This window comes from Salmo trutta, chromosome 38 (genome assembly GCF_901001165.1).
Source record: "Salmo trutta chromosome 38, fSalTru1.1, whole genome shotgun sequence".
NCBI classification, from domain to species: Eukaryota; Metazoa; Chordata; class Actinopteri; order Salmoniformes; family Salmonidae; genus Salmo; species Salmo trutta.
The window spans coordinates 22,428,138-22,440,435 of NC_042994.1; the positions used below are offsets into that span (position 1 = coordinate 22,428,138).

Genomic DNA, 12,298 nt, shown 5'->3' on the forward strand with positions numbered 1-12,298 from the left:
CTCTCTCTCTCTCTCTCTCTCTCGCTCTCTCTCTCTCTCTCTATCTCGCTCTCTCTCCACATGTCCCTCAATATCAGCTCTGTGAGTCTAGTGACAGTGGTTCATGCTGATGAGAATGGTACTGCGTTTACTGACAGCACCAGTGGAGGCTGATGAGAGGAGGACTACTTATAGTAATGGCTGGAGTGGAACCTTTGTAGCAGCAGTACATTATGAGGTGTCTACAGTAGTAGACTATGTAGCAGAGTGTTTAACGGTGCAGTACATTATGAGGTGTCTACAGTAGTAGACTATGTAGCAGAGTGTTTAATGGTGCAGTACATTATGAGGTGTCTACAGTAGTAGACTATGTAGCAGAGTGTTTAACGGTGCAGTACATTATGAGGTGTCTACAGTAGTAGACTATGTAGCAGAGTATTTAATGGTGCAGTACATTATGAGGTGTCTACAGTAGTAGACTATGTAGCAGAGTGTTTAACGGTGCAGTACATTATGAGGTGTCTACAGTAGTAGACTATGTAGCAGAGTGTTTAATGGTGCAGTACATTATGAGGTGTCTACAGTAGTAGACTATGTAGCAGAGTGTTTAATGGTGCAGTACATTATGAGGTGTCTACAGTAGTAGACTATGTAGCAGTGTTTAATGGTGCAGTACATTATGAGGTGTCTACAGTAGTAGACTATGCAGCAGAGTGTTTAATGGTGCAGTACATTATGAGGTGTCTACAGTAGTAGACTATGTAGCAGTGTTTAATGGTGCAGTACATTATGAGGTGGCTACAGTAGTAGACTATGTAGCAGAGTATTTAATGGTGCAGTACATTATGAGGTGTCTACAGTAGTAGACTATGTAGCAGAGTGTTTAACGGTGCAGTACATTATGAGGTGTCTACAGTAGTAGACTATGTAGCAGAGTGTTTAATGGTGCAGTACATTATGAGGTGTCTACAGTAGTAGACTATGTAGCAGAGTGTTTAATGGTGCAGTACATTATGAGGTGTCTACAGTAGTAGACTATGTAGCAGTGTTTAATGGTGCAGTACATTATGAGGTGTCTACAGTAGTAGACTATGCAGCAGAGTGTTTAATGGTGCAGTACATTATGAGGTGTCTACAGTAGTAGACTATGTAGCAGTGTTTAATGGTGCAGTACATTATGAGGTGGCTACAGTAGTAGACTATGTAGCAGAGTGTTTAATGGTGCAGTACATTATGAGGTGTCTACAGTAGTAGACTATGTAGCAGAGTATTTAATGGTGCAGTACATTATGAGGTGTCTACAGTAGTAGACTATGTAGCAGAGTGTTTAATGGTGCAGTACATTATGAGGTGTCTACAGTAGTAGACTATGTAGCAGAGTGTTTAACGGTGCAGTACATTATGAGGTGTCTACAGTAGTAGACTATGTAGCAGAGTATTTAATGGTGCAGTACATTATGAGGTGTCTACAGTAGTAGACTATGTAGCAGAGTCATTAATGGTGCAGTACATTATGAGGTGTCTACAGTAGTAGACTATGTAGCAGAGTGTTTAATGGTGCAGTACATTATGAGGTGTCTACATTAGTAGACTATGTAGCAGAGTGTTTAATGGTGCAGTACATTATGAGGTGTCTACAGTAGTAGACTATGTAGCAGAGTATTTAATGGTGCAGTACATTATGAGGTGTCTACAGTAGTAGACTATGTAGCAGAGTGTTTAATGGTGCAGTACATTATGAGGTGTCTACAGTAGTAGACTATGTAGCAGAGTGTTTAATGGTGCAGTACATTATGAGGTGTCTACAGTAGTAGACTATGTAGCAGAGTGTTTAATGGTGCAGTACATTATGAGGTGTCTACAGTAGTAGACTATGTAGCAGAGTGTTTAATGGTGCAGTACATTATGAGGTGTCTACAGTAGTAGACTATGTAGCAGAGTATTTAATGGTGCAGTACATTATGAGGTGTCTACAGTAGTAGACTATGTAGCAGAGTGTTTAATGGTGCAGTACATTATGAGGTGTCTACAGTAGTAGACTATGTAGCAGAGTGTTTAATGGTGCAGTACATTATGAGGTGTCTACAGTAGTAGACTATGTAGCAGAGTGTTTAATGGTGCAGTACATTATGAGGTGTCTACAGTAGTAGACTATGTAGCAGAGTGTTTAATGGTGCAGTACATTATGAGGTGTCTACAGTAGTAGACTATGCAGCAGAGTATTTAATGGTGCAGTTACATTATGAGGTGTCTACAGTAGTAGACTATGTAGCAGAGTGTTTAATGGTGCAGTACATTATGAGGTGTCTACAGTAGTAGACTATGTAGCAGAGTGTTTAACGGTGCAGTACATTATGAGGTGTCTACAGTAGTAGACTATGTAGCAGAGTGTTTAATGGTGCAGTACATTATGAGGTGTCTACAGTAGTAGACTATGTAGCAGAGTGTTTAATGGTGCAGTACATTATGAGGTGTCTACAGTAGTAGACTATGTAGCAGAGTGTTTAATGGTGCAGTACATTATGAGGTGTCTACAGTAGTAGACTATGTAGCAGAGTGTTTAATGTTGCAGTACATTATGAGGTGTCTACAGTAGTAGACTATGTAGCAGAGTGTTTAATGGTGCAGTACATTATGAGGTGTCTACAGTAGTAGACTATGTAGCAGAGTGTTTAATGGTGCAGTACATTATGAGGTGTCTACAGTACTAGACTATGTAGCAGAGTGTTTAATGGTGCAGTACATTATGAGGTGTCTACAGTAGTAGACTATGTAGCAGAGTGTTTAATGGTGCAGTACATTATGAGGTGTCTACAGTAGTAGACTATGTAGCAGAGTGTTTAATGGTGCAGTACATTATGAGGTGTCTACAGTAGTAGACTATGTAGCAGAGTGTTTAATGGTGCAGTACATTATGAGGTGTCTACAGTAGTAGACTATGTAGCAGAGTGTTTAACGGTGCAGTACATTATGAGGTGTCTACAGTAGTAGACTATGTAGCAGAGTGTTTAATGGTGCAGTACATTATGAGGTGTCTACAGTAGTAGACTATGTAGCAGAGTGTTTAATGGTGCAGTACATTATGAGGTGTCTACAGTAGTAGACTATGTAGCAGAGTGTTTAATGGTGCAGTACATTATGAGGTGTCTAGAGTAGTAGACTATGTAGCAGAGTATTTAATGGTGCAGTACATTGTGAGGTGTCTAGAGTAGTAGACTATGTAGCAGAGTGTTTAATGATGCAGTACATTATGAGGTGTCTACAGTAGTAGACTATGTAGCAGAGTGTTTAATGGTGCAGTACATTATGAGGTGTCTACAGTAGTAGACTATGTAGCAGAGTGTTTAATGGTGCAGTACATTATGAGGTGTATACAGTAGTAGACTATGTAGCAGAGTATTTAATGGTGCAGTACATTATGAGGTGTCTACAGTAGTAGACTATGTAGCAGAGTGTTTAATGGTGCAGTACATTATGAGGTGTCTACAGTAGTAGACTATGTAGCAGAGTGTTTAATGGTGCAGTACATTATGAGGTGTCTACAGTAGTAGACTATGTAGCAGAGTCATTAATGGTGCAGTACATTATGAGGTGTCTACAGTAGTAGACTATGCAGTAGAGTGTTTAACGGTGCAGTACATTATGAGGTGTCTACAGTAGTAGACTATGTAGCAGAGTGTTTAATGGTGCAGTACATTATGAGGTGTCTACAGTAGTAGACTATGTAGCAGAGTGTTTAATGGTGCAGTACATTATGAGGTGTCTACAGTAGTAGACTATGTAGCAGAGTGTTTAATGGTGCAGTACATTATGAGGTGTCTACAGTAGTAGACTATGTAGCAGAGTGTTTAATGGTGCAGTACATTATGAGGTGTCTACAGTAGTAGACTATGTAGCAGAGTGTTTAATGGTGCAGTACATTATGAGGTGTCTACAGTAGTAGACTATGTAGCAGAGTATTTAATGGTGCAGTACATTATGAGGTGTCTACAGTAGTAGACTATGTAGCAGAGTGTTTAATGGTGCAGTACATTATGAGGTGTCTACAGTAGTAGACTATGTAGCAGAGTGTTTAACGGTGCAGTACATTATGAGGTGTCTACAGTAGTAGACTATGTAGCAGAGTGTTTAATGGTGCAGTACATTATGAGGTGTCTACAGTAGTAGACTATGTAGCAGAGTCATTAATGGTGCAGTACATTATGAGGTGTCTACAGTAGTAGACTATGCAGCAGAGTGTTTAACGGTGCAGTACATTATGAGGTGTCTACAGTAGTAGACTATGTAGCAGAGTGTTTAACGGTGCAGTACATTATGAGGTGTCTACAGTAGTAGACTATGTAGCAGAGTATTTAATGGTGCAGTACATTATGAGGTGTCTACAGTAGTAGACTATGTAGCAGAGTGTTTAATGGTGCAGTACATTATGAGGTGTCTACAGTAGTAGACTATGTAGCAGAGTGTTTAATGGTGCAGTACATTATGAGGTGTCTACAGCTGTTGGGTCAGTGTCTGGGCGGTTACTAGCATCAGAGTCTTTACTGAAAGAAACAGTAACATAGTGGAGACAGGCTGGATCTCTGGGGAAGTTGACAGTAGTATAGTGGAGACAGGCTGGATCTCTGGTGAAGTTGACAGTAGTATAGTGGAGACAGGCTGGATCTCTGGGGAAGTTGACAGTATCATAGTGGAGACAGGCTGGATCTCTGGGGAAGTTGACAGTAGCATAGTGGAGACAGGGTGGATCTCTAGGGAAGTTGACAGTATCATAGTGGAGACAGGCTGGATCTCTGGGGAAGTTGACAGTAGCATAGTGGAGACAGGCTGGATCTCTGGGGAATTTGACAGTAGCATTGGTCACACTCTCTGGAACCTGTGTAGACGGACCAACATTAGAGTAGATGTCATCTCGACGAGGATTGGTTGCCGTGGCATAGATGGTTGTGATGTCACACGCTTTATCTGGGTTCTGATTGGTTACTGTGGCGTAGATGGGGTTAGCGATGGTTCCTGTGTCTGGATCTTGGTTGGTTGTCATGGAGTCAGACATCAACAGTCTGGCAGAGTGTTTGACTGCTGAAGATGAAAACAACATTGATGATTTATTGTTGATGATTATTTATTTATTTTAATTTAAATAAAACCTATACACATTTTTTAACATATTTTTGTATTTTTTCAATAATAATTGTGTGTGATCACTAGTGTACCTGTTGGTCTCCTGTCTCTGTCTCTCCTCTGTCTAAAGAACATGAACAGCAGCAGACCCAGCAGTAGTAGAACAACACCCAGACCAACACCAGAGAACATCACATCACCTAGAACACCCAGAACAACACCAGAGAACATCAGATCACCTAGAACACCCAGAACAACACCAGAGAACATCACATCACCTAGAACACCCAGACCAACACCAGAGAACATCACATCACCTAGAACACCCAGACCAACACCAGAGAACATCACATCACCTAGAACACCCAGAACAACACCAGAGAACATCACATCACCTAGAACACACAGAACAATACCAGAGAACATCAGATCACCTAGAACACCCAGAGACAGTACACAGGCATAATGTAACAGTGATGCTATATTTAGCTAGTCTCTACTGTACTGTACTTCTGAGTTTCTACCATTTCAGCGGGAGGGAGGAGGGAAGACAACATTAGACAGAGAAACAGGTGGTGTTGAGAAGAGCAGAAATATAGAGGAATTGTTAATGAGGTATCAAATAGTCACAGTCAGATTATTCAATCTAATACCAAGTATCAGGCAAAGTCAGTGTGTTTTTGTTGTGGTTTAATCTCATTCAAAGTCTGGAGGTGGGAGATGTAATGACTAGTTTCCACCACAAGGTGGTGTATCTTTACATTCATAGTTGTAGTTTAAGAGGGCAGGATGCTTGGAAGTCATAGTCCATGTTACAGTATGGTGCTTGGTAGTTGTAGTCCATGTTACAGTATGGTGCTTTGTAGTTGTAGTCCATGTTACAGTATGGTGCTTGGTAGTTGTAGTCCATGTTTCAGTATGGTGCTTTGTAGTTGTCGTGCATGTTTCAGTATGGTGCTTGGTAGTTGTAGTCCATGTTTCAGTATGGTGCTTGGTAGTTGTAGTCCATGTTTCAGTATGGTGCTTGGTAGTTGTAGTCCATGTTTCAGTATGGTGCTTGGTAGTTGTAGTCCATGTTACAGTATGGTGCTTGGTAGTTGTAGTCCATGTTTCAGTATGGTGCTTGGTAGTTGTAGTCCATGTTTCAGTATGGTGCTTGGTAGTTGTAGTCCATGTTTCAGTATGGTGCTTGGTAGTTGTAGTCCATGTTTCAGTATGGTGCTTGGTAGTTGTAGTCCATGTTTCAGTATGGTGCTTGGTAGTTGTAGTCCATGTTACAGTATGGTGCTTGGTAGTTGTAGTCCATGTTACAGTATGGTGCTTGGTAGTTGTAATCAATGCTATAAATTGTACTTGGTAGTTGTAGTCCATGTTATAATAAGAGTGGCGCAGCGGTCTCAGTGCTTGATGTGTCACTACAGACACCCTGGTTTGATTCCAGGCTGTATCACAACCGGCCGTAAATGGGAGTCCCATGAGTCCCATGCACATTTGGCCCAGCGTAGTCCGGGATTGGCCGGTGTAGGCCGTCATTGTAAATGGGAATGTGTTCTTGACTGACTTGCCTAGTTAAATAAAGGATAAATATAAATAAAATAAAAATTAAGATCAAGTTACAATATGATTCTTGGTAATTGTAGTTTATCTCTCAGTTACAATATGATTCTTGGTAATTGTAGTTTATCTCTCAGTTACAATATGATTCTTGGTAATTGTAGTTTATCTCTCAGTTACAATATGATTCTTGGTAATTGTAGTTTATCTCTCAGTGTCATTTGGTGCAGAGGAATCATTATGTTACTTTGGTGATACTGTTGTTACTTTGTGTTCTAGCCATGTCTGTGGGTGGTGATGCTGTTGTTACTTTGTGTTCTAGTCATGTCTGTGGTGGTGATGCTGTTGTTACCTTGTGTTCTAGTCATGTCTGTGGTGGTGATGCTGTTGTTACCTTGTGTTCTAGTCATGTCTGTGGTGGTGATGCTGTTGTTACCTTGTGTTCCAGTCATGTCTGTGGTGGTGATGCTGTTATTACCTTGTGTTCTAGTCATGTCTGTGGTGGTGATGCTGTTGTTACCTTGTGTTCTAGCCATGTCTGTGGTGGTGATGCTGTTGTTACCTTGTGTTCTAGTCATGTCTGTGGTGGTGATGCTGTTGTTACCTTGTATTCTAGTCATGTCTGTGGTGGTGATGTTGTTGTTACCTTGTGTTCTAGTCATGTCTGTGGTGGGTGATGCTGTTGTTACCTTGTGTTCTAGTCATGTCTGTGGTGGTGATGCTGTTGTTACCTTGTGTTCTAGTCATGTCTGTGGTGGTGATGCTGTTGTTACCTTGTGTTCTAGTCATGTCTGTGGTGGTGATGCTGTTGTTACCATTGTGTTCTAGTCATGTCTGTGGTGGTGATGCTGTTGTTACCTTGTGTTCTAGTCATGTCTGTGGTGGTGATGCTGTTGTTACCTTGTGTTCTAGTCATGTCTGTGGTGGTGATGCTGTTGTTACCTTGTGTTCTAGTCATGTCTGTGGTGGTGATGCTGTTGTTACCTTGTGTTCTAGTCATGTCTGTGGTGGTGATGCTGTTGTTACCTTGTGTTCTAGTCATGTCTGTGGTGGTGATGCTGTTGTTACCTTGTGTTCTAGTCATGTCTGTGGGTGGTGATGTTGTTCTTACTGTTCCATTGGTCCTATCTGTTGGAACATAATGCTTCAAATAAGTAAGGTGAAAACCCCCCAACAATCAGAGTGAGAGAGCGAGAGAGAGAGAGAGAGAGAGAGAGCGAGAGCGAGAGCGAGAGCGAGAGCGAGAGAGAGAGAGAGAGAGAGAGAGAGAGAGAGAGAGAGAGAGAGAGAGAGAGAGAGAGAGAGAGAGAGAGAGAGAGAGAGAGAGAGAGAGAGAGAGAGAGAGAGAGAGAGAGAGAGAGAGAGAGATGTAGGCCTACAGATAAGTGTGTAGGCTTTAGAGAGCAGTTCCTCTGAGGGTAATGTACCTGCTGGTGAGTTAGAGGAGTCAGTTGCCATGGTGATGTTTGTTGATGGGTGTGTCGTGGAGAGTAGAGGTCTGGAGGTGACAGAGCCAGGGTTGGGAGGAACAGGAGCTGTAGAGAGAGGAAAGGAGAGAGAGAGATAATACATCAACACTAATATATAACGTGTAAAATGTAGTCAGACTTAAGCACACTGATAGGACGTCTTAGACACCAACCTCTGTCCACAGTGATCCTGACTTCAGTCTTGTTATACCACCACCATGTGTTTATTCCACACCAGTAGGTCCCTGAATCCTCTAGGATCAGGTTAGTGATCGTCACAGTGAAGACTCTTCTCTCTGTGTCATCATACAGAGAGTATCTCCCTTTATGAGTCCACGCTGGGTTCTGATGCGTTTGGGTTTTGATTAAATAAACCCGGCAGGCCCAGATCCCTTTAGAGAGGTACTTCTGGTACATCTCAAACCCCCGGTCATAAGGACACTGAATGCTAGAATTTCCTCCTTCTTTCCATCTCTTTGTGATCACTCCTGACATCACACAGCTCACAGCTATGAAACAACCAAAGAAACACATTCACATCATCTCTACAATAACAGTTGCCATAGTCACCATGTTTCACAGACAGTCAGGTAAGGGAGATAGTTGAGTGACAGGTAGAGAATGTTTAATCATCTGGGACTGAGTGATACAGTACATTTATGTGTTCAGGACTACAGCAATACAGTAAAACAGTGTTGAAGGATAAAGTACAGTATTGATCACTGTAGTATAAGAATTGAGTGATGTGTTCAGTGAGTAACACAGTTCAATATGGGGTGTGTATTAATGTATTGAGGTCTGATAGTAACAGTTCAATATGGGGTGTGTATTAATGTATTGAGGTCTGATAGTAACAGTACAATATGGGGTGTGTATTAATGTATTGAGGTCTAATAGTAACAGTTCAATATGGGGTGTGTATTTATTTAATAAATTGTAATAGTACTCACCACAGAGGAGGATGATGTTGACAGACATGAGATTCCTCATTCTGCTCTCTGGCTTCCTTCCTGTGGTGTAAAAATTATACTGTTCTCTACTCAAATCAAATCAAATCAAATTTATTTATATAGCCCTTCGTACATCAGCTGAAATCTCAAAGTGCTGTACAGAAACCCAGCCTAAAACCCCAAACAGCAAGCAATGCATGTGAAAGAAGCACGGTGGCTGGGAAAAACTCCCTAGGAAAAACTCCTGAGAAAGGCCAAAAACCTAGGAAGAAACCTAGAGAGGAACCAGGCTATGAGGGGTGGCCAGTCCTCTTCTGGCTGTGCCGGGTGGATATTATAACAGAACATGGTCAAGATGTTAAAATGTTCGTAAATGACCAGCATGGTCAAATAATAATAATCAAATAATAATAATCATAGTAATTGTCGAGGGTGCAACAAGCACGTCCGGTGAACAGGTCAGGGTTCCGTAGCCGCAGGCAGAACAGTTGAAACTGGAGCAGCAGCATGGCCAGGTGGACTGGGGACAGCAAGGAGTCATCATGCCAGGTAGTCCTGAGGCATGGTCCTAGGGCTCAGGTCCTCCGAGAGAAAGAAAGAAAGAGAGAAAGAGAGAATTAGAGAGAGCATATTTACATTCACACAGGACACCGGATAAGACAAGAGAATACTCCAGATGTAACAGACTGACCCTAGCCCCCCGACACATAAACTACTGCAGCATAAATACTGGAGGCTGAGACAGGAGGGATCAGAAGACACTGTGGCCCCATCCGATGATACCCCCGGACAGGGCCAAACAGGCAGGATATAACCCCACCCACTTTGCCAAAGCACAGCCCCCACACCACTAGAGGGATATCTACAACCACCAACTTACCGTCCGAAGACAAGGCCAAGTATAGCCCACAAAGATGTCCGCCACGGCACAACCCAAGGGGGGGGGCGCCAACCCAGACAGGAAGACCACGTCAGTGGCTCAACCTACTCAAGTGACGCACCCCTCCCGTGGACGGCATGGAAGAACACCAGTAAGTCAGTGACTCAGCCCCTGTAAAAGGGTTAGAGGCAGAGAATCCCAGTGGGAAGAGGGGAACCGACAAGGCAGAGACAGCAAGGGCGGTTCGTTGCTCCAGCCTTTCCGTTCACCTTCACACTCCTGGGCCAGACTATACTTAATCATAGGACCTACTGAAGAGATAAGTCTTCAGTAAAGACTTAAAGGTTGAGACTGAGTCTGCGTCTCTCACATGGGTAGGCAGACCATTCCATAAAAATGGAGCTCTATAGGAGAAAGCCCTACCTCCAGCCGTTTGCTTAGAAATTCTAGGGACAATTAGGAGGCCTGCGTCTTGTGACCGTAGCGTACGTGTAGGTATGTACGGCAGGACCAAATCGGAAAGATAGGTAGGAGCAAGCCCATGTAATGCTTTGTAGGTTAGCAGTAAAACCTTGAAATCAGCCCTTGCCTTAACAGGAAGCCAGTGTAGGGAGGCTAGCACTGGAGTAATATGATCAAATTTTTTGGTTCTAGTCAGGATTCTAGCAGCCGTATTTAGCACTAACTGAAGTTTGTTTAGTGCTTTATCCGGGTAGCCGGAAAGTAGAGCATTGCAGTAGTCGAGCCTAGAAGTAACAAAAGCATGGATTCATTTTTCTGCGTCATTTTTGGACAGAAAGTTTCTGATTTTTGCAATGTTACGTAGATGGAAAAAAGCTGTCCTTGAAGCAGTCTTGATATGTTCTTCAAAAGAGAGATCAGGGTCCAGAGTAACGCCGAGGTCCTTCACAGTTTTATTTGAGACGACTGTACAACCATCCAGATTAATTGTCAGATTCAACAGAAGATCTCTTTGTTTCTTGGGACCTAGGACAAGCATCTCTGTTTTGTCCGAGTTTAAAAGTAGGAAATTTGCAGCCATCCACTTCCTTATGTCTGAAACACAGGCTTCTAGCGAGGGCAATTTTGGGGCTTCACCATGTTTCATTGAAATGTACAGCTGTGTGTCGTCCGCATAGCAGTGAAATTTAACATTATGTTTTCGAATGACATCCCCAAGAGGTAAAATATATAGTGAAAACATTAGTGGTCCTAGAACGGAACCTTGAGGAACACCGAAATTTACAATTGATTTGTCAGAGGACGAACCATTCACAGAGACAAACTGATATCTTTCCGACAGATAAGATCTAAACCAGGCCAGAACTTGTCCATGTAGACCAATTTGGGTTTCCAATCTCTCCAAAAGAATGTGGTGATCGATGGTATCAAAAGCGGCACTAAGATCTAGGAGCATGAGGACAGATGCAGAGCCTCGGTCTGACGTCATTAAAAGGTCATTTACCACCTTCACAAGTGCAGTCTTAGTGCTATGATGGGGTCTAAAACCAGACTGAAGCGTTTCGTATACATTGTTTGTCTTCAGGAAGGCAGTGAGTTGCTGCGCAACAACTTTTTCTAACATTTTTGAGAGGAATGGAAGATTCGATATAGGCCGATAGTTTTTTATAATTTCTGGGTCAAGATTCGGCTTTTTCAAGAGAGGCTTTATTACTGCCACTTTTAGTGAGCTTGGTACACATCCGGTGGATAGAGAGCCGTTTATTATGTTCAACATAGGAGGGCCAAGCACAGGAAGCAGCTCTTTCAGTAGTTTAGTTGGAATAGGGTCCAGTATGCAGCTTGAGGGTTTGGAGGCCATGATTATTTTCATCATTATGTCAAGAGATATAGTACTAAAACACTTTAGTATCTCCCTTGATCCTAGGTCCTGGCAGAGTTGTGCAGACTCTGGACAATGAAGCCCTGGAGGAATACCCAGATTTAAAGAGGAGTCCGTAATTTGCTTTCTAATGATCATCATCTTTTCCTCAAAGAAGTTCATAAATTTATTACTGCTGAAGTGAAAGCCATCCTCCATTTGCGAATGCTGCTTTTTAGTTAGCTTTGCGACAGTGTCAAAAAGATATTTCGGATTGTTCTTATTTTCCTCAATTAAGTTGGAAAAATAGGATGATCGTGCAGCAGTGAGGGCTCTTCGATACTGCGCGGTACTGTCTTTCCAAGCTAGTCGGAAGACTTCCAGTTTAGTGTGGCGCCATTTCCGTTCCAATTTTCTGGAAGCTTGCTTCAGAGCTCGTGTATTTTCTGTATACCAGGGAGCTAGTTTCTTATGACAGATGTTTTTCATTTTTAGGGGTGCAACTGCATCTAGGGTATTGCGCAAG

The 12,298-nt window shown here is 42.3% G+C and overlaps 1 protein-coding gene across 1 annotated transcript; it reads right to left on the reverse strand.

The window, feature by feature from the left end:
- Window positions 1-4,687: 4,687 nt before the first annotated feature.
- On the reverse strand, window positions 4,688-8,902 carry LOC115178532 (CMRF35-like molecule 4; the record flags this gene model as incomplete). Its single annotated transcript, XM_029739779.1, has 5 exons — window positions 8,294-8,902; window positions 8,079-8,186; window positions 7,720-7,779; window positions 5,190-5,297; window positions 4,688-5,055 (listed from the first exon to the last, which is right to left on the reverse strand). Coding segments are annotated over exons 1-5 (1,005 nt in total), but the record flags the coding sequence as incomplete, so codon positions are not given.
- Between the last annotated feature and the right edge of the window lie 3,396 nt (window positions 8,903-12,298).